The sequence below is a fragment of the Protopterus annectens genome, chromosome 2.part1 (genome assembly GCF_019279795.1).
Source record: "Protopterus annectens isolate FY-2018-M chromosome 2.part1, PAN1.0, whole genome shotgun sequence".
NCBI classification, from domain to species: domain Eukaryota; kingdom Metazoa; phylum Chordata; order Ceratodontiformes; family Protopteridae; genus Protopterus; species Protopterus annectens.
Genome location: NC_056729.1, coordinates 300,637,800 through 300,663,758, shown reverse-complemented (window position 1 = coordinate 300,663,758; position 25,959 = coordinate 300,637,800). Strand labels below are relative to the sequence as shown.

At 41.6% G+C, this 25,959-nt stretch overlaps 1 protein-coding gene across 1 annotated transcript in view; it reads left to right on the top strand.

Moving 5' to 3' along the window:
• TBC1D1 (TBC1 domain family member 1) overlaps window positions 1-25,959 on the top strand; it is a 2,608,647-nt gene that overhangs the window by 1,116,234 nt on the left and 1,466,454 nt on the right. The window contains exon 7 of the mRNA XM_044062143.1: window positions 693-803. Coding sequence (XP_043918078.1) covers window positions 693-803 — 111 coding nt within the window. The remainder of the gene's footprint in view (window positions 1-692; window positions 804-25,959) is intronic.

Genomic DNA, 25,959 nt, shown 5'->3' with positions numbered 1-25,959 from the left:
TGCTCCTCAAAGATCTCCTTTTAAGGTAAGTCTCTTGCACAGTTTTACTCTCTGTACATTAATTAGTTATTAATTGATTTGATCAACAGACAAAAAAGTGGGGTATCTATTAAATGTGAATAATAGCATGTCAGTATATGCTTTGGGTAGGCAGCAGTGGTGCAGTGGTTAGTGTTGTCGCCTCACAGCAAGCGGGTCTCACGTTTGATTCTCAGCTGAAGCACCTTCTGTGTGGAGTCTGCATGTCCTCCCGACGGTCGAGTGAAATTTAAAGACATGCCGGTAGGTGCGTGCGTGAATGAGTGTGCCTTTTTTGAAGATTGGGCATCGGGCTGGTAACTCGACACTGTAAAAATCCACTGCCAATCATTAGTGGACCAGAGTTCCGCTGTGGCGACCCCTAACTGGGAAAAGCTGAAAGACAAGTATATGCTTTGGGTAGAAAAAGTAAATATTTACTTTTTATGCATTTATTTGTATTTGGTAATTGTGGTAGAGCACTGATTCACATAGACTCAGTCAAACATCACTGGTAAGTGACCTGCTCAGTCATAACATATGCAAATGGAGGCTGAGGGAATCAAACTCTGTAGTACAGGAAGAAGCTCAGTAACTACCCATAGCCTTAATTCTCTGCACTGACCACCAGTACCAAGTACGTTATTAATGCAAAGTATTTTCATTTGCTCTAGAGAAAAAAGCCAAAGACCGAGCAAGAAGAAAATGAAATCGTCATGTTTATGTTGCGTCATCTGTATGAAGAGAAGCAGAAGAGTCATGTACATAATGAGGAGGGAAAACAGGTACAGTGACTATTTTGGCCACTTAACATCTAAGCTACTGTTATTATCTGAAATAATTCAGACACTTACAAGAAGCAAAAATGTGAAAATGAAGTCCTTATCCTGAATTTAGAGTAAATTGTTCTAAATATCGTAAAGCAGAATGGAAGGAGAATTGTATAATACTAAACAATTGTAGGGTAAATGTGAATTCACTGATCATAAGCAGTGGCAGTGAAACATTTCTGAAGAGGAAATATTGTAATCATTTGTTTTAGAAAACACCGAATACCCTAAAGCTGGGGATGGAGATGGGACAGCACTCAGCATAACATGGATACTCAGCAAGAACTGGTGCATTTAAATGAGTAAGCAAAGCAGTGCAGTTGGAAGTGGTTGTGGATAATGTTGACAAAGACCTTAGAAGTCTGTTTAACTCATTTCCACACAGAAGTGAATTTACAAGTGTAGTATGTATGTAGAGCTTTAAGAAGCTTTCTAGGGGCTTGCACAAGTGTATAAATACTGAACACGTGTGAGCCTGACTGCCATTTTGTACTTAGGTGTTGATATGTAAGGATGTATGTCTGTGTAGTCTTGTCTGTTAATCATTTTGTTTATATTTTGTAATGCTGCTATCCATCCTGATGTTTCTGTGTAATAAATTATATAAATGAACTACCCTACCTGTTCGTCATCTGTACTAGAGAGAGAGACGAGTGACATGGTGTCAGAAGCGGCATTTCTAAAAGGACATGATGCCACAGTGGGATCCAGATTCCTCAGCTTCAAGACCAAAAGGCACTCAGTTAAGATTGGAGGACTGTACAGGAATGAATCTTCCCTACTGCATGTATAACTCGCAAAACAGGTCAGAAACTAATTTTAGGTATTAAAGCTCACTCAAACAATTTCTTATTCACAAAATATGAAACAAGGCATTCAGAACCCTGTAATCAAATTTCTAAGTAAGAGAAATATTTGAAATTATGATATATTAACAGAAATATTCGAAATAACTACAAAAAATGTTTGAAACAAAGTCCAAATTGCATAAAATGAATAAAATAAAGGAAACCACATTTTGTTCTATAAGCACTACTTTCTCACATTAGTCAAAGTTATTCAAGTTCTCTGAAGTGTATGAAGCATTTGCATGTTTGTGCAGTATTACAGTACAGTAATTTTACAAAATACAGCCATTTCAAAGCATATTTTGCCAAGTACAGTATTTCAAAGCATTTATTATGCATTTGAATTTTATTAGAGGCACCCATAACAGCTTGTTCATATATAAACAAGAACCATATTTTTCAGTATGTTTGGGAATAATTTGTTGGCATGGCAGACAGATTTCGGAAACCCAGTCCACTTGTGTTTGACAATTAATATTGCAGAGAACTGGAGAGTGTTTGAGCAAGAGTATGATATTTTTATACAGGCAGAATTTTCTGATAAAGGTGACCATACAAAGGCATTTATTCTGCTTAATTTAGCTGGTTCATAAGCAGTTGAAAGGGAGTGTTCATTGTGTATGTACCTACTGTCTTTGTAGGAGAGGGGGAAAACCATCATATAGTGTACCGGCTGAGTCAAGGGAAGAAATTGTAAATTTAGAGAAATGTAAAACCCCCAAATGAATGTTAATATGGAAAGGCACTTATTTTATATAAAAGATCAAAAGCCTAAGGAAACTTTTGCAACATATATAACTGGCTTGAGAAGCAAAGCTAAAATATGCAGATTTGGTGATTTAAGGGATGAGTTGATAAAAGATTTATTTGTGGGATTAAAGATGATGCTGTGAGAAAGATTTTGCTTCATGGCAGTGATTTAACTTTGAATAAGGCCATTGAGATTTGTCAGATATATGAGCTTACAGAAAAGCACACAAATATGCTTACAAATGAGAGATGGCTGCTTCCAGTAACTTCTAAAGCTCATGTTGATAGTATGCAACACGTGGTTAAAAGAAACAGGCCCAAGCACATGGCAGAAACTGTGAGCTTTGCAACACTCACTGGGAAACTCTATAGCATTCTAGCAAATTCCAGAGTATGCAGTGAAGCATAAGAGTGTGTCAGCAAACTCAAAGAATGTGTCCCCACCCAGTTTTATAGCCAACTGTCGTAATTGTGGAGGAAGTCATGAGCCTAAAATGGAATAATTTTTAGCCTTTGGTCAGCAATGTCCCACAAATGCAGTAAGTGGAATCTTTTCAAAAGGTTTTGTAAATCAAAACACACACATTCTTTTATTAAAAGGGAACATTCAAAGAGACAAGTTGATCAATTAGAAAGCCATGACCCTACTTTTTATGTTGATGGTGTGTCATTGCTTCATGAAACGGTCAATGCAGTAGATTTATGGGCAAGGAATGAAGTATTTTATACTGTTTGAGTAAACAAAAAACCCATAGAGCTCAAAGATGGCACAGGTTCAAAGTGCAATGTTATGTCTGTAGATACATTTGCTAGCGTATGCGCTGGTGAAGTGCTTGGTAAGACAAAGTGTGTGAAGCTTGTTGCTTATGGTGGTGAGGAGATTCAAACCAAAGGTTCAGTAGTACTTTCAGGTTATTCTTCTGGGAGAAGTTATGACTTGTTATTTTAAGTGGTCAAAAGGCACGTACAGTCATTATTAGGGCTCAGAGACAGTTTGAAAATGGGACTGCTATCATTTAATAAGGAAGGCCATCATGTTAGTTTGAAAGACCTTCGCTCAGTATATTTTCTCTACCTGTGCTGATCTTTTTGAAAGCAAACTAGGCAAGCTTCCATTTGTGTACTCCATGAAGTTAGACCCAGATGTCAGCCCAGTTGTCAGGCCAGCCCAGAAAGTTCCAGTAGCTATGCAGAACAGAGTCAAAGCCGAGCTAGATAAAATGGTGCAACACGCTGTAATTTTTCCAGGTGAAGAACCAACCGAATGGATATCTTCCATGGTGGTAGCTCATAAGAAAAGCTCAGATGATATCAGAATATGTATTGATCCATGAGATTTGAACAAAGCACTGAAAAGACCTCATCATCCAATGTGTACAGTCGAAGACGTTGCAGCTCTGATGCCAAATGCCATTGCTTTTTTCTGTCTTGGATGTAAAGAGTTAATTTTGGCAAATTTTGCTTGACAAGAAATCCTTGTTGCTAACTACATTCAGTACTCCTTTTGGCAGGTACAGATTTTTATGAATGCCATTTGGGATAAATTCTGCCAGTAAAGTCTTTCAACGTATTATGGCGCAATTTTTTTTCTGGATATCCTTGTGCTGTGATAGTAGATGGTAATGGTGAAGCTGAGCATGACAGAATCCTTAAGAAAGTTCTGGAAAGAGCACGCCAAGTGAATCTTAAGCTGAATCCTCAGAAGTGCAAGTTCAGGGTACGAGAAGTTACTTATGGTGGTCATTTGTTTGCCAGTTCAGGCTTACAACCAGAACCTTCCAAGCAAACAGCTATTTTTAACATGCCAGCTGTAGACAATGCTCAAGCCCTATAACATTTTCTTGGCATGGTTAACTACCTAGACAAGTTCATTCCAGACTTAAGTCAACTAGCAGCACCACTTAGAGAGCTGACATGTAAAGATGTGTCCTGGTCATGGTTGGAACAGCACCAGAGAGCATTTGATGGCCTGAAACAGAGACTTGCCAGTCCACCAACTCTCCATTGTTATGATGTTCACAAACCAGTTACTCTTTCCTGTAATGCTTCAAAATTTGGTATTGGTGCAGTCATTCTTCAACCTGTTGCCTTTACATCCAGATCTCTAACCCAAACTGAGATGCAGTATGCCCAGATAGAGAAAGAGCTTTTGGCAGTTGTGTTTGTAGAGTTTGTAGAGTTTAGGCGGAATCGGAAATATTTGATGCTGGTGTCCGAGCCTGTACCACAGCACCCAGCCTGTAAGAAAGACTGTTCATTTCAAAGTGAGTTGTCCAGCATTCTAGTTCCAGAGGATGTTCCAGTAAATATTCCTGTTCCTGAGATGAATCCTGAAGTTCCTGATACGAGTTGCTCACCGATGACTGTCCCTGTTGATAAACCCAGTTATGATTACTATATTACTAGAACAGGTCGCATTTCCAGACCATGTTAAAGATACATGGCAACTTGAACAATGAACATTGTGTTTGGTTTTGATGTCTGTATTATTGCATGTCTTATTCCAATGTAATTTCATTCAGGGCAATCTATTTAAGAGGGAGTATGTAGATCAGTATGTGTGTGCAGCTTTAAGAAGCTTTCTAGGGGCTTGCACAAGTGTATAAATACTGAGCATGTGCGAGCCTGACTGCCATTTTGTAGTTAGCTGTTGAGATGTAAGCATGTATGTCCTTGTAGTCTGTTTGTTAATCAGTTTGTTTATATTTTGTAATGCTGCTATCCATCTTGATGTATTTCTATGTAATAAAGCATATAAACGAACTATGCCGCCTGTTCATCATCTGTACTAGGGAGGGACGAGCGACAATAAGTAAGCTAGACAGTGGGTTTTAGCTGTGTCATAACCTAGTTAACTGACTATCTTAGAAGACGGAATATGTTTTGAAAAAAAGAACATTAATAGTTGACACTACAGAATTCAGTAATGAGAAACAAAGATACTGGTTCCAGTTTATTCTTGGGAAATACCATAAAATGTTATCATTCTGACAGCTGGAATGCTGGAAAAGCACAGCTCATGGTATTGTGCATTTTAGGTGAGATTCAGTCAGCCACTTCAGTCAAGAAATGGCCATAAAACCTTAGACAAAATAAACAATCTTTGTCCATTTGAAATCTTCTGTTATCCTTTCTCATCTCTACTTCTTCATTAGTTGTTCCTCAGAAATGTAGTCCTCAGTCCGATGCCAGATCTCTCCCTTCCCCTTTTAGCTTCAGTTAGCCCTCTCCCTTTCTGACTTCATGCAACAGGCTTCAGTCACATACTTATACTACTATTGTCAGTCTGGCATGTTGGGGAAATCTTTTCGTTTCTTTGTTAATGCTTAAAGATGCCTGATAGTTAATTGAAATGGTCATTAACTGCCTTGTGTACAGAAAGCAAGTTCAGGACAAGGATTTACATTCTTACTGTTTGTTCTTTGTAGGCCCAGAGCACAACATAGACAATTAACTGCTCTCTGCCTGATTTCAACTTAAGGATGATCTGGCATCACACAGAAACATTTCAGGACATTGTAGCTCCAAGGAAACCTCAAGCTTGGTTCTATTCCACCATGGCATCACCCTAGGCCTCTGGTAGCCATTCTTCAGAATACAAACTTTTAGAGTTAGTGCCGTAAGGAAGCAGACAACAGCCTTTTAGAGTCCAAGGATTTTCCTAGGCCTGAAGACAAAAAGGACCAGTGAGGCACATTCACAGCCATCATACTTAGTGTGGGCTACTGTCAAAGCCTCTGGTGCAACCCTTTTGGAGGTTATAGTGTGCTTGGCTTCTGATACATCTTTGTTGGCTGAATCCTTGGTGCTGTGGGTTGATCCCAAGCCTCTCTGAGGGCCATTGGAACTGACATCTGCATAATTCTTAGACCTACATTGTTGAAGTTTTCAAATGTTGTATGACTTTCAAAATGAAATAATTTATAGACATAAAGTAAACCTTTGAACTTCAGTGAACCCCATATTTTCTTACCCATGCAGAGGGAGTTAGTGTACCTCTGTCTCATTGGAATAACTATCTCAGAAAAACTAGACCATCCTCATCTACTTCCCCAGAAAAGAGAAGAAAACAGAGGGAGTCTGTTAAATGCCAAAAAACAAAATAAAATAACAAATAAGAAAAGCTATACTTTGATGGAGATGGTAGCATTAAAATGGAACTAATCCCCAAGATCTTAGTGATCTGGCCAGTGGTCCACCCAGGTCTTTTCTTGCAGCTGTGGTTAGAATCATTTACCCCTTTAAGCTCTGTAGGTAGTAAATTCTACTTCTCCTGCTTCATTTCAAACCTTTCTTATTTTAAAGTAGATATATAGTAAGAATGTGATAGTCCTCAGTAATAACTAAGTTTACACCTGCATTGAGAGTGGAACATTAGGCCTCTGACTTTGGGTTTCTTAAAGTGAAGAATCCAACCTGTATGGCAGTTGTTAGGTGTCCATACTGGGTATTTATCAGGTTTTAGTAGGATATGTTATGGAGATTTCCCGAGATGTTCATCATCTTGATCACCACTGCAGTAGCTTAACTATATTACTTATATGTATAAGGTATTGGGTGGTGTAGTGGTGCAATGCTTAGCATTATTCCTTCACAGCAAGAGATTCTCCAGTTCGATTCACAACTGGGGTGCCTTCTGTGCAGAGTATGAATGTCCTCCCTGCATTCACATGACTTCCCTACGGGTGCTCTGGTTTCCTCCCACATTTGAAAGACATGCGTCTGGAGTATTTCTCCTTGGGCCTCCACTGAAAATGGGCTCTGTCCCAGTTGGACTTTCCCGGTAAACAGTTGTTAAATAAATAAAATAAATAAACAACTGGCCAGCTTCTAAAGCTTCAACTCACCTTCCACATACCCAAACAATTAATCAGCTTGAGTTAAGCTGACTAAAAAGACAGGCTTAGATGCCATACCCTTCAGAGCTTTCCTGATGCCAAAAGCACTCCTCTGGGGGCTTAGTAGGATCAACTGTCAGTTACTCCTATTCCATTACTGGGCAGATAAGTTCCCTTCAAGGAGAAACCTTCCATATTACTTTTACAGCTGTTTAAGCAAAGTGTTTGTGAAAAACAAATAACTTAATGATATGAAAAAGTAGTTTTAGTGACTGTCACATTACCTTTATGTTCTTTTAAATGGGCGTGCACATTTTTACTTTTGTATTTATTTAAAACTGCTTTTTTGTTCATAAACTGTGTTTTTTTTTTTACTTTTTGAGATTGCTGAATGTATTTAAAATGTTTTTACTGTGTTTTTTTGGTGGGAAAAGTAACTTTTTGGGCTTGACCATGGAGCAAACTGTCAGTCCTGCAGTCAGACCTTCTTCCAGACACAAAAACAAAAAGTTAAGTAAGCAGCCTTTGCCATCACTGTAGGCTAGTAATTTGTCAAAGCCGCAGATGGGTGACTGTGCTCTGTCCAAAGCTGGTTTTCAGACTACTCATGTTTTCAGTGGATCTCTCTAGTGTTATCCATGCAACCACCATGGACTGGGGTTTAGTCAAGTCCTCTGTGGCTGTTGAAGTTCCCTCAGTGGGCAAGGAGAGCCACTTTTGTTGGTCATATGAGAAAGGGCAGGGACTTTGCCCCTGCTTAGCCAGATAGTTGTGCTCATCCCTTGGGAAGCTGTTGCTGGCAATACTAGGTCTGTTTGTCCCAACTTTTCTGTCAAAAAAAAAAAAAGAAAACTAAACATTTAACTTTTCCTGTGTCAGTTTCTCTGGGCAGAAATAATGTATTAGGCATGGTTCTGGGTCTTGTGCAGGCTGTTGACATTTCTTCTAAGGTGGTTTCTGGTAAAAGTAAAAGGGAATCCGATGTCTTTTTTTAGTCTAATTCAGTGTGTAGGTTGTTGGATCCTGCTGGATCTGACATCAGTGCCTTATACCAAAGGTTTTGGATCCAAGAGCTCTGACTCCTCCCCTTCCTCCAGTTGCCTTGTTCTGCCTGAATTACCTCAGGTCTCTTTTGCTGCCTGTTTAAACCAGACGTGTGGACTGAGAGCTCCACCATTATTCATGATAAGTCAATACTTCTCTTCCTCATAGTTCAAGTATTAGACAGGGTTAGGGCTTAATAGACCATATATGTGTGTATATATATATATATATATATATATATATATCTTATATATATATATATATATATATATATATATATATATATATATATATTTATATATATATATATATATATACACACACACAGTGGATATAAAAAAGTGTACACGTCCCTGTTAAAATGCTAGGTTTTTGTGATGTACAAAAATGAGACCACAATAAATCATTTCAAAACTTTTCCCACTTTTAATGTGACCTATAACCTGCAAATTGAAAAACAAATCTGTTAGGGGAAGAATATGAAAAATAAAAAATGTACAATAAGGTTGTATAAGTGAGCACACCCTTAAACAAATATGTTGAAGCACCTGTTTTAATTACAGCATTCAGTCTTCAATGCCATCAATTAAAGAGACTCTGATTAACCCCAAATAAAGTTCAGCTGTCCTAGTAGGATTTCCCTGACATTTACTCAGTTGCCTGCTACAGCAAAAGCCATGGTTCGCAGAGAGCTTACAAAGCATCAATGGGATCTCATTGTTGAAAGGTGTCAGTCAGGAGAAGGGTACAAAAACATTTCCACAGCATTGGATATACCATGGAATACAGTGAAGACAGTCATCCAAAAGAGGAGAAAATATGGGACAACAGTGATGTTGCAAAGAACTGGATGTCCCTCCAAAATTGATGAAAAGACAAGACGAAAACTGGTCAGGGAGGCTGCCAAGAGACCTACAGCAACACTGTAGGAGCTACAGGAATTTCTGGCAAGTACTGGTTGTGTACTACATGTGACAACAGTCTCCTGTATTTTTCATATGTCTGACTTATGGGGTAGGGTTGCAAGACAGAAGTAATTTCTTACATAGAAAAACACCCAGGCCCAGCTAAAATTTGCAAAACAATGCATCACGTCTCCTAAAAGCATGTGGGAAAATGTGTTATGGTCTGATGAGACAAAGGTTGATCCTCTTGGCCACAATTCCAAAAGGTGCGTTTGGCACAAAAACAACACTTCGCATCACCAAAAGAATACCATCCCCGCTGTGAAGCATGCTGGTGGCAGTATCATGCTTTGGAGTTCCTCTTATTCAGCTGGAACTAGGGCTTTAGTTAAGGTGGAGGGAATGATGAACAGTTCTAAATACCAGTCACTTTTGGTCCAAAACCACAACAGTGACCCCAAGTATACACCCAAATCAACAAAAGAATGGTTTCACCAGAAGAAAATTAAAGTTTTGGAATAGCCCAGCCAGAGCCTAGACCTTAATCCAATAGAAAATCTGTGGGGTGACCTGAAGAGGGCTGTGCACAAGAGATGCCCTTGCAATTTGACAGATTTGGAGCCCTTTTGCAAGGAAGCATGGGCAAATATTGCCAAGTCAAATTGTGCCATGCTGATAGAGTCCTACCCAAGAAGACAGAATGCTGTAATTAAATCAAAAGGTGCTTCAACAAAGTATTAGTTTAAGGGCGTGCACACTTATGCAACCAGCTTATTGTGCGTTTTTTATTTTTTAATATTTTCCCCTAACAGATTTCTTTGTTTTTCAGTTGAATTGTACAGGTTACAGGTCACATTAAAGGTGGGAAAAGTTTTGAAATGATTGATTGTGGTCTCATTTTTTATATCACAAAAACCTGGCAATTTAACAGGGGTGTTTACACTTTTTATTTCCACTGTATATGTATGTATGTGTGTATTTATATATATATATATATATATATATATATATATATATATATATATATATATATATATATATATATATATATATATATATATATATATAAGACAGGGTTAGGGCTTAATAGACCTTATATATGTTAAACTGTTTTCTTTATAGTCTTTTCAGATAGATTTTCTTTTGATTATGTGTGTGTTGTGTGTGTGTGTGTGTATACCTAAAAAATATATAAAAAATGAACAAAAAAAATACCACGAGTGTTGAGAAAAAAAATAAAAAACAGAGGAACTAGTGGTCTTAAAACTTTGTTGATGAGCTCAGTCACAATAATTCCCCAAAAATCATGAAAACCAGGTAGTGCTCCAAAGCAACAAGCCTTTATTTGTCGCAGACAAGTGATCCTCCATAACAAGTCAGAAGTATTTTACAATGTTAAACATATCAGCTTTTATACCCTTGGAAGTGTGTGTGGAAAATATATGTATTATTTAATTTTAAACCAGCTTTTTCAAGGCAAACTGGGTCTTAAAAAGTGCATTTTAGAACAGCAAGTACCCACCCCCACACACTACTATTGATTAGGTCAAACCAAATCGTAGTTAAGGAAAACACTATCTATTTGCAACCCACATTCTCAAATAAAGTACTAAGAAAAGCGTAACATACACATAAAAAGACTGACTTTTAATTAAAATCGCTTTTGGCTTACTAATGCAATAAAGCCTTCATCAGGTCTGTGACAATAACTAAAATCATAGACATAGGTAGATAAGTAAAAAGAGTTAACAAGATTGATGCAAGTAAAAACACATAGCTATCTAACCATGAACATTAACCAGAACACTATAAATTTAAATATATATTTGTCTAGTCATGTCTAATATGTATTAGTGTGTATAAAAACTTAAAGTTATTTATAGCTCAGAAAAAATTATTATTTAGAAAAAAGTATTTCAGAAAAAATACTTTATTTACAGGTCAGAAAAATGTCAGTGCTTTGCAGTTAAAAAAAAAAAACTGTAATGACAGTTTTCATGTTTACAACCCAAGAAATGTGTTTATTCAATGAAAACTAGTAGAAAAAACACACACAAATAGTGGTTGACGTAAACTAGTAATGTATAAAAGTGTGCAGGTGTGTGCATGAATGTGCACCAGTATGCTAAATGTGGGAATTATACCAGTACTTCATGGTAATAGTGGCATGAAAAAGTGTGTTTTGAATTTACCATTTAAATCTCTGGTGTAATGCAAGAGTGTACTAAATCTAATCAAAGCAGAACTGAGGTTAAAGTAACTAAACATATATACATTTAGACACATACCACACATCATTTTTTACCTTTAGTACATAAAAATATTTCCTCAAAATTTCCATAACAAGAACAAAAAAAATGTATAGATTTTGTGGCAGTTTATGTAAAGTCATCATACACACACTTAATAGAGCAGTTGTAGTTAAGTCCTGGTTTTCTGAGCGCATTTAATTTCAACTGCCAGTATAATCCTTTTTTCTTCAAAACACCATTGACGTCCCCTTCAAGCTTATCCATCTCCACACAGTTCAGAATGATACATTTAAAACCAGAATGTCTGGGGTGTTCTAATAAGTGTTTGGATAAGTTGTCCTGGCATTTACATCTGATGTCAGAAAGATGACCTGAGATCCTTCTTTTTGGTTTATTCATAGTCTTACCCACATAAAATGCAGGGCAGTCATTATGCATAGCCATATGGGTAGCTTTTTCAGCATTACAGTTACCACCTGCTGAAGTTTTCATCATCTTTTTAAGATAGGGGCACGCAAATGAATTGCACCCCCATCAAATACTCACAGAAAGTGCAGTTAGGTGGCTGACAGATTTTAGTGCTCATGTTATCCTGGTGTTTTTTTCTTTTTCTTTCTCTTTTACACATAGCTACATATGGTTCTGCTCGTTTTATATATAAACGTAGGGTGTACTCCTAAAACGTTTACAAGCTGCTGATTGTCAGTGAGGATGGCCAGTTCTCCTTAATAATGGCTTTAATTGTATTGAAATCATGGATGTAAGTTAGAATGCAACTGTCCTTACTTTTCTCTTCTTTTATTTTAGGATGGCCTCATTGCATAATTCTACCAAAAGGCCTGTTCCATAGAGGGTCATTATTAATTTTAGAATGTCTAATGGGATGTAGGATCTTATGTAACATATTTGATTCATATTCTCTGGTTAAAAAAATCATTTTCAGGATCATTCATATTTATAAAATTAATTGTAGTATACTAGTTTATTAGTAAATTTTCTTCTTAGATAAGTAAAATTTATATAGTAGAAGTAATTTTCTTTAATGTTGACAGGTTTTAAAACATGCTGTTCCTGTGGGCATAATATTCCACCCCAAGACCCATACTGTCAGTGTGTTTGCTGCTTGGGGCCTTCTCATTTACAGGTTCCGTGCTCCATTTATGCTGCCTTCAACACCACAGTACTTCGAGGGGGTAGAAAGAGAAGTTGATTTTGAAAGGCCTTCTCTCTACAGACAGGGGTCAAGATGTCTTTGAACCCAATTGGGAAGAATGGGTGAAGATAGATGAAGGCTGCCAGCCTAGCCAGACAGAATTTTGGAGATAATTCTTTCATCTGTAAATATTAATGTAAACCACAGGCTTGTTGTCTTAAATGGTAAAAATAATGTTACATGTGGAACTGAAAAAAATTTAACAACAGTGCACTCTGCTGATCAAATAAAGCATGTTGTGACCCTTTGATATAATCACGGCACCGGCTGGTCTAGATGAAGGAATACTTGCTATTGTTTTAAGGCCAGAGTTAATGGCCAGAATTTGTATGCATAAATGTCCTTTATTACTCTGGTTTCTGCCCAGAGGTGGAGAATGTAAATGTAGTTTCTGTTAGCCTGGGAACCCAAGGAAGTGTGAAGAAAGATGCAATGTAACCCAAGGAAGTGTGAAGAATGATGTAATGTTAACCAGGAATGTGATTTTAAAAATCGAGAGAATCAGAGAGCATTGAACATTTTTGTCTTGACCATCCAACTCATCAGCACTGTCTTGCTGTATATGTAAGTTTATCTTAGACTTATGTTCTCTCTTAGAAATAGCTAGAAACTAGAAAGATTAGACTTTTTTTTCTGTGATGTCAGAACTGTACTACGGAATTATTTTAATTATTTCTCTGTGATCTCTGAACTCTTGACTAGCACTGTGTAGTAAAAAGTATTGTCTTGTATTTTGACTATTTTTTATTAAACATTTTAAACCCTTTCAACTGTGGCTGTTTTTGTAGAGATAATGTAAGCTTTTTAGAGTACTTGCATGCCTTTGGTAAAATTGTACAAAGCCACTTCAATAGCTTTATCCCTGGGCTATACTACCAATTGGATAGTAATATTGCACAGTAATAATTGGACACCCTTTTAAGGTCCTTTGAGTAGCTGATAAATATTAGTGGGTGGTGGCAGCTGGTACTATCGTATAGTCTGGGAAAAAGGGGCACAACTAGAGGACCTGTGCCAGCCTTCCCCAGGAGTGTCTGTGTGGTTATATAAACTCTTCTCAAAGTGTGTGTGTGTGTGTACGTGTGCGTGCGTGTGTGCGTGTGTGTGTGTGTGTGTGTGTGTGTGTGTGTGTGTGTGTGTGTGTGTGTGTGTGTGTTAGCTACTTGGGCAGGGACACAAAGCACTGGTTGGACAGAGAGGGTGCTGGAAGTTTTAGCTTGCCCACTAGGCTGAGATCTGGACCCTGTAGCTGTTCCAGTGGGGAGTCTGTTTGAGGACCTGGAGAGCAAGGGAGCGACCAGCCCCGGACTGACTGTGATCTCTGTGTGCTCTTAAGGGAAATTGTACTTTACTGTGTGTGTATTGGTTATCCTTGCCTCCTATATGAGACACCCCTCACTGGTGTTAGTGATGAGGATTGAGGCTCCTTGATTGTTGGGCCAGGGTGCAGATGTCACACTGATAACATTCACCTCTTCACTTTCCTCTTAACAGAAGAGGGATAAGGAAAGGGAGAGATCCAAACAGGGACAGAGGGAGAGAGAAAGAGAGACAGAGAAAAAAAAGTCACAGTGAAATTGAAAGGTAAGAAACCTGAGGATCTCCCAGAGAAAACTTAGAAATGGTTTCCCAACCCTACAGCTATTGCATGTCCAGCACCTAAAGTATCAAGGCAATCCAATCTGAATATTGCTCGGATCCATACACTTTCTGTGAAGTTGTCCTTTATTCTGGCACCGATAAGTCCCAGGCTTCGTTCTCCTGTATTTAATAAGGTTCCTTCGAAGATTGCATTGATAGCCTCCTCTAGATCTGGCTAATCTACTATAAGCCTAACAGAATTCGAGGTCGACTGAAGATGGGGAGGTTTTTGAGGAGATGGTATACATCTAATTCAACCTTCCCATAGTACCAGCTTCAAAGTCAACAGCCCTAGAGGGTTTGGCTTTGACATCCTACCTCACTCACTCGACTCCAATGCACTTGGGCAGAGTAGAATCCCAGAGTCAGAGCATCAGTGATGGTACTCCAGCAGTAGAGTCAAGCTAAAGATTTTTAGAGCCATCACTGCTGCTTGGGGTTTAGCATTTGACAGCTCAGGGCCCTCAGACATGGGAATGGAGGGGACTTCTGATTCAACTGATACAGGTGGTTCTTCTTTGGTTCCAGTGGCTGAGCTGGATTTCAAGACTGTGGAGGGGGTTTTGGCTGGACCAGGACAACTGGTACACTCCAAGAGTTCAGATCTGTCTAGACTCGCCCTGAAGACTGCATCTTCATCCTCACATTCTGGTAGACAGGGACAGATGAATCCCTTAGGCTTTGAGACTATGCAGCACTCAAATCCCATGTCCAATTCTGATGTGTCCCTCTTGGGAGTCCAAAGGCACACTCCTAGGAAGAGGACTTATAAAAGGAAGCATATTGACTTCTTTCCTGAGTCTGTCACTAAAAACACTGACTTAGATGAGGGAGATGTTTCTCCAAGGTCTCCCCTGAAGACATCTTATTTGGAGGCATCCTCAGATTGATGAAAAGGTGTGTGTGTGGGTTGGGGGGGTGGTCCACTGAAACTTACTCTTCTGATGAGTTGGTGTTTCTCAAAGCAATTAAGTCAGGCACTTCAACATCAGGGGTTGTTCCCCCCACAATGCCCTACTCAACCTTATCACTCAGACAGGAAGGAGCCTGATGTGGCAGATCCCATCCCAAAGAAGCTAGACTGAATTTTAGTTGCAGCTAGTGAAAGGAAATTCTGGATCAGCAGTCCCTTTTGTAAATGTCCTGGTGACAGCAGCAACCACTAAAAAGGAACTGTCCTAGGAGAGTTCCTCTGTCCATCCCCCTAACAGGGAGCCTAGGACACTGAGCAGATTGAGTAAATGGACATATGCTTCTGCCACTTTCTGTCTTCTTGCACTGAACTATATGGCTCACTTGACATGCTTCTAGGGGGATTTGATAAAGGTTCATAGGTGTGTACTTGGCTAATGGCCATGGGGCCTTTACAAGCCTAGCCCCTAGAAGTGCCCTGGCATTGTGCTGCCCATTGTTAGTTCCCAGTGCCTCTGTCAAGTAAAGCCACTGGAGTGATCCCCGGGGTGAACTTTCTATTTCCCATCCACTCATCAAGATTTCTCTTGAAGAGGGCTAGTGAGGTGCTCTGCTTGACATGTATGGGAAGTCTATTCCAGAGCATGGGCAGTCTCTGGGTTATGAACCTGTCCCTCCAGCATGTTTTGTTGATTGTGGTAATGATGTTGAGGTCTCTGGAGCATGTGGTGCAGAGGGATTGGGATTTCTTTAGATGTAGCATTTCTAACAGAGCTGTGTCAGACATGGCTTTGTAAGTCAAGCAGAGATCGTCTCTTAGTAGATGATATGAGACAGAGAATAGCTGGAGTTTTTTTTGTGTCTGTCCACGAAGGACATATGTTTAATGCCTAGGATCCTCTTCGTGAGCTACTTTTGTGGCCTCTCCAGCTGTTGCAGGTGTCTAGTGAGGTACATGCTACATGGGGCATTATACTCTGTGATTGGTCTAATGAGGGAAGAGTAGACAGAAATGATGACCTCTTTCTTCCTGGATGCAAAACCCTTGGTAATGAGATGTGCCACATAGAAGGACTTTCTGACCACATTGGTCGAAGGAGAGGTTGCTGTCAACCTGTGTCCTCAGATCTCTTATAACACCTTGTGTGTTCAGTGGGCTCCCATCGATGTGGTAATTAGTGGGAACTGAGTTTTTCCCAAAGGGGATGATGACTCATTTTTTGGCATTAAGATTAAGGCAATGTTTTCGACACCAGTCATCGGTCTCAATGAGGCCTTTCCGTACGATGTCTGTATCATTTGGGAAGTTAATAATGGCTCCCAGCTTGCAGTTGTTTGTGAATTTGGTCAGCCAGACTCCCACCGTGTTGGCCTGTACTTCTGAGAAGTAGATGACAAACAGGAGAGGACTCAGGACTAATCCCTGTGGGACTCCACTTGTGACTGGTCGGCAGCCTGACTTGTGTCCACTACTTTCAAATTGTGGGTTTTGTCTGTGAGCCAGTTTGCAACCCACCTAACAATATAGGGGTTGATGCCTGGTTTGCTGAGTTTATCAATAATTTCTGAGTGAGGAATGGTATCAAAGGCCTTGGCCAGATCGAGGTAGGCTGTATGAACTGCCTTACCTTCATCCACTGCTCTGGTGACTGACTCAAAGAAGTCAACCAGGTTGAGCAGGCATATGATCTACCTTTCACAAAACCAAATTGCGTGGGACCTAGAGTTTGGAGAATCCGTATATCCTTGCTAATTAGGTCCATGATGATGCGCTTTATAGTCTTACAGGTCAGACTCATCAGGCTAATGGGACGATAATTTCCATGGTCTGTAGTCACTCTTCCTTTATGGAAAGGGATGACTGTAGCAGTGCGCCATTTGGTAGGGACAAAGCCTGAGGTGAGGCTGTGAGTGAACAGAGAGATGTGGTGCCAGTACACTTTGTAATTCATGTAGAACACAGCCAGGGATATTGTCAGGTCCCATGGAAGCTGTATTCTTGGCCTTAGACAATGCAGCTTTAACCTGTGCTGCAGTAATACAGGGTGCCTGGCATTCTTCCGGTATTGGGATTGGTCCTTTAGGGGGAGAGAGAGGGATAAAGTTGGCACTGAATCTGTCGGCCAGTATGCTGGCAATATCTGTTGGCTCAGCGTAGGTGGTACCATTGTGCAGTAACTCAGAGCAAATCTGGGTATTGCCATGGAGATTCTTGATATAACTAAAGAAGGCATGTTATGTTGTCCCATCTCACCTTCATTCTTCCTGGTTGGGTTTGGAACCGAGCACCAGTTCCAACTTGGCCTATTACTAAAGCTCGAAAGCTTCCACTGGCTCGAGGTTATACCCTATCCCATAATGCCCAGGGAAGATTACCCAGATCCTGTTTGCTGCTAAACTAGATCCGGTGCTTCTCACTGGGCTCAGGCTAACTGAATTTCTTTTGGTCATAATATTCTATTATCCTAATAGTTTTTGACATAATTATTGTTGTCTTGCTATTTAAAGTGTATTTAGACTTTAGTTTGTGCTAATTTTCTGATTTTTCACTTGTTGCATTCTGTTGTGGTTGGCCATCGCTTTCCACTAGTGCTACAACCCCTATCCCATCTCTAAAACTTTAGCTTACCCTTTCCGAACCCATTTAAGTTAGAGGGTTCATCTTTGTTTTCTGGTTTTAGCCCGTTTAAATTAGAGGGCTCCCCCTTTCTGCTTCCTGTCCCTCCAAAGAAGTTTTGTCATTTTAGTTAGAGACATCTCCTCTGGCTAGTGGAGATTGTCATTTTTAGTTAGAGACCTCCCCTCTAGTCCCTTCTCTGCATGCCTGTTTAAAAAAAAAAAAAAAAAAAGTAAAGGTAGGGCAGATTTTTATATTTACCTGTTTTTTGTGTGGTGTGCTTAATAGTTGGATAGTTTTTTGGTAGCCTTTCTTATTATCTTTAATATATTTTTTTCCTGGACAGTGTTGTTGTTCTGATTGTGTTTCCACTATGTTCAAGGAAGGGAAAGAAGTGAAGCAGTCAGACTTCAAGAAGTGTGACTCCTGTACACAGAAAATGTCTATAACTGATGGGCACACTAGATGCTCTTCGTGTTTCACTGTTGCAGTCATCACCTGTGGGTTATCCCTGCTGTGGTAGCCCTCGGCCGGCCTGAATACCAGAGTCAATGTTTTTTTTGCTTCGGCTGCTGTCGCCTCTAGTCTGACGTCAGGTCATCAGTGCTGTAAAGCAAGGCAGCCAACATCATTACATTGGTCTTTCTTGCCATGGAGCCCGCAGCAGAAGCAGTTCACAGGAGGGCCGGTCAGGCGCTACCGTAAGTTGAATTTCAGCTGAAAACATTGGGGATCCTTTTTTCTTGCACTAACCAATGTCCGAAAATGTTAACTGTTGTCTCGCCTGTGGAAAGCAGATACCACACCGTGATTTCCATTCTTACTGCGTCACTTATTTAGGGCCAGACCACAATGTCTCCCATTGCCGGTTTTGTGCCCTCTTTAATGCGAGAACCATTCACCGTAGAGCTCTTTTTGTGGACAGTTATTTTTGTATTCTGTCTTTGTATTCCGATATGGTGTCTGTCAGCCAACAATCTGTGGAAATTCTGAAAAAACATAGAGATAAAGACAGAGACAGACCACACAGGGCTAAGTCTTCAGACGATGCTACCACTACGCACTTCGTCAGTGAGACACTTTCGCAGCCCCTGATGCCCGATTCGATATCTATGCAAGCTTCTACCAAGACCCTTTGCCACAGAAAATTTCTTCGTCTTCCGAGCATTTGGTTGTCTCTGCCTCGGTTAGGTCCGGAGCTGCAACACAGGCACCGGCTTCTGAGGAGACCTTTGCACTACAGAATCTAGACAAAATGATGTCTTTGCATCTGACTACCGTTTCTCTCAGACTGACAGATTCTCTCAGGCCGAGAAGCCAGTCCACTCCTAGGAAATCTGCTTCTAGCCACCATCTTGCTACTGCTCCACCACCCCAAGCACAAATGCTTAAAATGGCGGAGGATCTCATCTCCCTTATCCGGGGTAGTCAGGCCACTACTTCTAAAAAGAAAAGGCACCCTTCCCTAGACATTATGACAGAACAGGATTCTGAGGAATCTGACTATTCAGTTTTTGAAGAGGAACAGCATCCCTTAACTGCCTATGAGGATTCAGATGCAGAGGAATCCATCCCTTCTGCCTCCCCTCCAGAGGACCTTTCCTTTGGGGAAATCCTTCATTCCCTCAGAGAACATTTCCAGTGGGAATCTCAGGACTTCCCACAGTCTAGGAAAAGACTCAGAGAGTTTCTGCACCTGCCCCAGCACAGCCCCTGACCATCCCCCCTATTTTAGAAGTGGTGGATGATGTTTTCCATGAATCCAGGTTAGCCCCTGAGGCCTTCCCTCCTGCTCCCAGTAAACCTGACAGGTACTACAGAGTACTGGATTATAACAAATACCTGTACAGAAATCCTGCTGCAGACCCAGTGGTCATTACACAGGGACCTTAAGGAGCTAAGACTAGTTCTGCCAAGAATCTGCTTCCTTCTGACAAGGACACCAGAGCTCTGGACAGATGGGGTAAAAAAGTATACACCTCTGCAACCTAGCTATCAGAGCACTCAATTGTCAGTTCCATATGTTTAAAGATCAATAACACACTTTGGAACAATTAAAATAGAAGATTGCTACTTTTCCTGACTGTGCCATTTCAAAAGAGTTAGCAGATTTGCTGCACTTAAGCTTGTCAAGTGGCCAAATACTCATTGCAATGTGGATATGATGCCCCCCCCGAAGCCTCTAGCAGGGCATCAGTGATAAGATTTGTTATTAGGAGATGTGCATGGCTGAAGGAACAACCTCTCCCTGATCATGTCAGGTTTAAACTTATTGATGCTCCCCTAGATAAGAAGCGCTTGTTTGGGGAAAAAGCAGAAGAGGTGCTTAAAAAGATGGAAGACAAAGCAAAATCTATGCAAACAGTAAAAGATTTCTTTTAAGTTCAACCTCCAAGATTCAGCAGGAACTTTCCCTGTAAGCGCTGGGCCTTCCCTACACCTAGCAGACAGGGCCAAGGTAAGCCCGGTAAGGACAGACCATCCAAATATTCAGTGTGTGGTTAAAGGTATTAGCTCTTTAAATAATTGTGTTGTAGGTAATGAAGTATTTACTTCAATTAATTATCTAATTGCTTTTAATTAGTTTGCTCATTATGTATAAAAAGTGGTGCTGTGGTTTTTTGTATTGTATATGTCTGAAGAAGGTGGAGGAATATCCTTAACCAAAAGCGCTAACATTAAACAGTCCGTGCTGTAGCTGCTTTGTTCGTTTTTACTCTTTTTTTTACAGACCATCCAGGCCCCTATCCTAGGGCCAGCAGAGAAGCAAACAATGGACCTCTTCCATCTCTAAGGCAGGGAGTTCTAAGCCAACCTTCTATGGCAAACACTCACAATTACTCCTCCCTCCCCCCTCTGCCCTCCCTTCTCTCATCAAAAACTAGGAGGAAGACTGTCTCTCTTCAGAGACAATTGGCTTGCTGTGACAAAGGACCAATGGATCTTAAAGATCATTTCTCAGGGATACAAATTCTCTTTCAGCGAACTCCCAGTTCCAAGAGGGTACCCAGACTTTACTCCAAATCAATGAGGAGAGGCATTGAAATAGGTCCAAACTCTCATATCCCAGGGGATAGTAGAACCTATCCCCTCAGATCAAACAGGCAAAGGCTTTTATTCCATACTATTCCTTGTGCCAGAAAAGAGGGCACTTGGTGCCCCATCCTGCATCTATCCATTCTGAACACCTCCCTGGTGGTACCCAGATTTAAAATGCTAACTTTGCAGCAGCTGCTGCCTATGCTAACAAAAAATGACTGACTAGTGTCCCTAGACCTAAAAGATGCCTACCTCCACATCCCCATCAGGGAATCATGCAGAACATTCCTAAGCTTCAGAGCAGGTTCACAACACTTTCAGTTCTCTCCACTGCCCTTTGGCTTATCTACTGCTTCCAGAGTATTCACCAAATGCTTGGTCCCGGCCATAGCATACTGCAGACAGAGAAGTATACAGATTTACCCTTACATGGATGACTGCCTCATTCAGGCAGAGCACAAAGAAAAGCTGCTCCAGGACCTCCTCTTTGTCAAATCACTCCTAACTTCCCCACGGTACACCATCGATGAGAAAAAATCAAAACAAAACCCCACCAGGAAGATCATTTTCTTGGGAGCTGTGCTAGACACAGCAACCCAAATGGCCTTCCTATCCCCAGAAAAGCAGAGCTTCCTGCCTCTCTACTTTACCCAACTGGCTTCCAGAAGTCACCTCACTGTGAGGAAGTTCCTGCAAACCCTGGGATACATGGCATCTTGCATCCTGCTTATTCTCCTGCCAGGCTTCACATGAGAAAACTTCAGTGGTATTTAAAGAACCTTTGGTGCCAGCACTCTCAGTCCCTAGAGACCTCTCTCATTCTGATACCACATATAAGGTATAAGGGCTGAGTTTTTATGGTGGGCAGAGGCCTGTGCCAGAAAGAAGGGTCTTCCCTTCATCCTCTGCCTTTCCAGCCAGACCATCACCACCAATGCCTCAGACATTGCTTGGGGCGCTCACCTAGCAGGCTGGTGCACCCAAGATTTTTGGGATGCCCAGCAACTATACTTGCACATCAATCAGAAAGAAATTATGGCAGTACAAAAGGGTCTGACATTCTTCAAACCCTATCTCAGGCCAGGGCTTCTCCTTATAAAAACAGACAACACCACAGTAATGTGGTACATCAACAAATGGGGGACCCAATCTTACCACCTGTGCAGGTTAGCCATGAGCCTCTGACTTACAACCACCTCCATGGGTCTATACCTAATTGCCCAATACCTACCAGGGGTCAACAACACCCTGGCAGTCCACCTAATCAGAAATTACTGGACCCCCATGAATGGCAGCTCTACAGGGAAATCTCTCTGCAAATCACTCAGGAGTGGGGGAATCCGGAAGGGGATCTCTTTGCCTCGCACCTCAACCACCAGCTGCAAAAGTTGTATACCAGGGAGTACACCTCCTAGCGTGGAAGGTGGATGCTTTGACCTTCCCCTGGAATTCCCTCCCCTGCCTCTTATTCCCAAGGTACTGATCAAAATAAGGGAGGAGAGACCAAAGGCCATCCTCATTGCTCCAGATTGTCCCAGACAGCATTGGTACCCCTTATTGCTCAGTCTGACCTTACAGCCCCCCAAACAGCTTCCCCTTATCTCAGACCTCTTGACCCAGGTGAGGGGGAAGATACTGCACCCAGACTTACTGACTCTCAGTCTTTCAGCATGGCTTATACCTTAAAAGCTAACAAGGAGTCCCTGTTAAGCAGGCAGGTCCTAGACATCATCACAGAGGCCAGAAGGCCCAGCACCAGAAAATCATATGCAGAGAAATGGAAAAGATTCTGCTCCTGGGACCAGTCCAAAGGGGGCAGTACCTCCCATCCCTCTTATCTTGGATTACCTAGCTGTGTTGCTCAATAGTGGCCTCTCTTTCTCCTCTATTGAAATCCATGCCTTAGCCATTTCTGCCCATTACGATTCAGACCCACCCCGCTTCTCTCATCCTTTGATTAAACATTTCCTCAGAGGGGCTTCTAATATCAGACCTCCCAGAAGGCCTCCCACACCACCCTGGGACCTGAATTATGTTATAGAAAAGCTAACCTTACCTCCTTTCATACCTGCTGCTTCTGCAGAATTAAAATACCTCTCCTGGAAGACTGCCTTCCTACTAGCTATCACCTCAGCCAGAAGGGTATCAGAACTTCAGGCTCTCATGGCTTTTGAGCCCTTTATCATTTTTCGTGTAGACAGGGTCTCCCTGTGGGCTAACCCCTCCTTTACGCCCAAGGTGGTATCTGATGTGACCCACGACCAGGCCATACACCTACCCACCTTCTTTCCCAACCCTCAAAACAAGGGGGAAAGAATTCTACACTTGCTAGACGTGCACAGACAACTCAGATACTATCTGGACCATACTAAACCATTCAGAAAAATGGACCCACTACTTGTCAGCTTTGCCCCTGGAGCAGAGGAGAAGCCCATTTCCAAATGGATATCACACTGTATCCATTTCTGCTACAGCCTACATGGGAAGCCCCCCCCCCCAAGTCTATCCATACCCATTCCACTAGGGCAGCCTCCACTTCCACAGCCTTCCTCAGAGGAGTCCCCACCAGGGACATCTTAAAAGCTGCCACCTGGACCTCTGTCCATACCATTACAAAGCATTACCACCTACCTCTTTTTTCTATGTCTAGGGCAGGGTTTGCCTCTGCAGTCCTGCAGGACCTGCTGACCCATGCCTTAGACTCTAACCTATCCTCCACCCCTCTTCTCAGCTTTGGGAATCCTCCCACAGGTGATGACTGCAACAGGGAAACATGAATAACATAGTACAGTTATGTACACTTACCATAAATGTAGATGTTCAAGTGTATTCACTGTTGCAGTCCTGGTTTCCCTCCCTCCATCCCCCATATAGCATCTTCCCCTAGGGGGACATAAGCTTCCCACAGTGGCTTTTTGCCACCAGGACCACTTTTCCTTATTTCCTTGTGCTTCTTACAGGTTAGGGCAAGAAAAACAGATGTAATGTCGTCGGTTGCCTTGTTTTATAGCACTGATGACCTAACATCAGACTACAGGCGACAGCAGCCAACGCAAAAAAAAATGATTCTGGTATTTGGGCCAGCTGAGGGCTATCACAGCAGGGTAACCCACAGGTGATGACTGCAACAGTGAATACACTTGAACATCTACGTTTATGGAAAGTGTACACAACTGTACTTTTTTGTCTGTTACTTTGGTGCGGTACACCTTCAGGATTCCTGCTCCATTTGCCATGGCTTTAGTTCCAGGGTCTTGCAGGAATGCAAGAATAAACTTATAGTTAGGGGATTGCACAAAGGACCTTTTGCTGAGGCATTAAAAGGAAACCAGACCTCATCTAAATCTTCTCAATCCCCAAGGTCTGAAAAATCAACAAAAAGAGCTTCTTCTTTGGCTCCTGCTTCTGAGCCTGCAAAAAGGCCATCTAAGGACACAACTTTGGACCTGAAGGGTTTTGGGCCTGAAAATACCACTCCTTCGGTTCCCCCAGTTTTGTTGGAACTGACTAGGAGCCATAGACGGAGCCAGTCCCCGACCTTTGAGCCTGTCTCCGCAGTTCTTCAGTCACCTCTTTTGCAGTTGGTGGCTGGTAGTCTAAAATCATCGACCCCTTCCTCTTGATGATGGACAGATATGGGAACTACTTAACTAATTTTACCAGACTTCAGTGAGATCTCCTGAAGGAGCTAGGAGATACCCTCCAAGGTTCTACAGCAATGGGGGTGTCGGACAAGGTGACCTCTCAGCTTGCTACCTTAAATTCTGTAGTCAACTCCTCTATGAAGCTCATTTCTTATGCAGCCGGTGGAGTGAGTAGGGCAGCAGGCACAGGAATAGCTCTGAGGAGACATTCCTGGATGCACCTTTGCGAGTTCACTGAGCCCTTCAAGTCTTCCTGTATAAACACCCCTTTTGACAGCTCATCCTTGTTTGGGCCAAAAGTTAAAGAGACTCTGACCAGGTGGGAACAAGAAGGTAAAACTCTGTCTGCTGTGGGACTACGTTTTTCCATCCCTACCAGGCATTATCCCAAATGCCAAAAGGGCAGGAAAATGTGGTTCTGTAAATCCCAAAGAGCTTTGCTGGACATATGTGGTGACTTTTCCCCCAGTGGCAGAGGGAGAAATAATGGAAGATGCCGACCTTGCGACAGAGGGGGTCCGCAAAATCAGGGTGACACAGATACATTCTCTGGCAGACCCTTCTAGTGCTCATGAAAGGAGGCCTTCCTGCCCACCTCTGGAGGCAGTCAGGGGCAGACTATCACTGTACCCAGAAGCCTGGCTGAACATCATTCAAGACAAATGGATACAGTCGAAAATATCCAGGGGATACAACATACCCTTCTCCATCCCACCCCCACAAACAAGATCAGTCCCAGACATTCCACCCTGCCAAAGGGATTAGGCAACCCTAGAGGTACAAAGGTTGCTAAGAAAAAGAGTCATCCAAGAAGTCCCCGCAGACCAAATCAGATCCGGAACGTACTCAAGGTTCTTTTTAGTTCCAGAGAAAACAGGGGACAGGAGACTCATCTTGGATCACAGCAGGCTGAACAAGTCCGTAAAAAAAGCAAAGTTCTAGATGGTGACACTGCAGTCTATACTCCCTTTTCTGGGACAAGACAATTGGATGTGCTCAATTGATCTTCAGGATGCGTACTACCATATATAAATGGGCAGGCGATCCGGGAGATATCTACACTTCTGGCTGGGAGCCAGCCATTACCAATTCAGAGCTCTGCCCTTTGGCCTCACAACAGCCCCCAGAGTGTTTACCAAATGCATGGCAGTGGTCATGGCTCACCTGAGGCGTCTTGGATTCTGGGTGTTTCCATACTTAAATAACTGGCTCCTGACCACCACCACCAAGCATCTACTAACCAAAGCAAGAGACACCGCCATCCATCTTTGCTCGGAACTGGGCATTTCCATAAATTTCAAAAAATCTGCCTTGTTGCCATCACTGCATATTACATTCATAGGAGCAGACTTAAACACAAAAGACATGGTAGCAAAATTGCTTCGTGACAGGGTACAGACACTGCAAC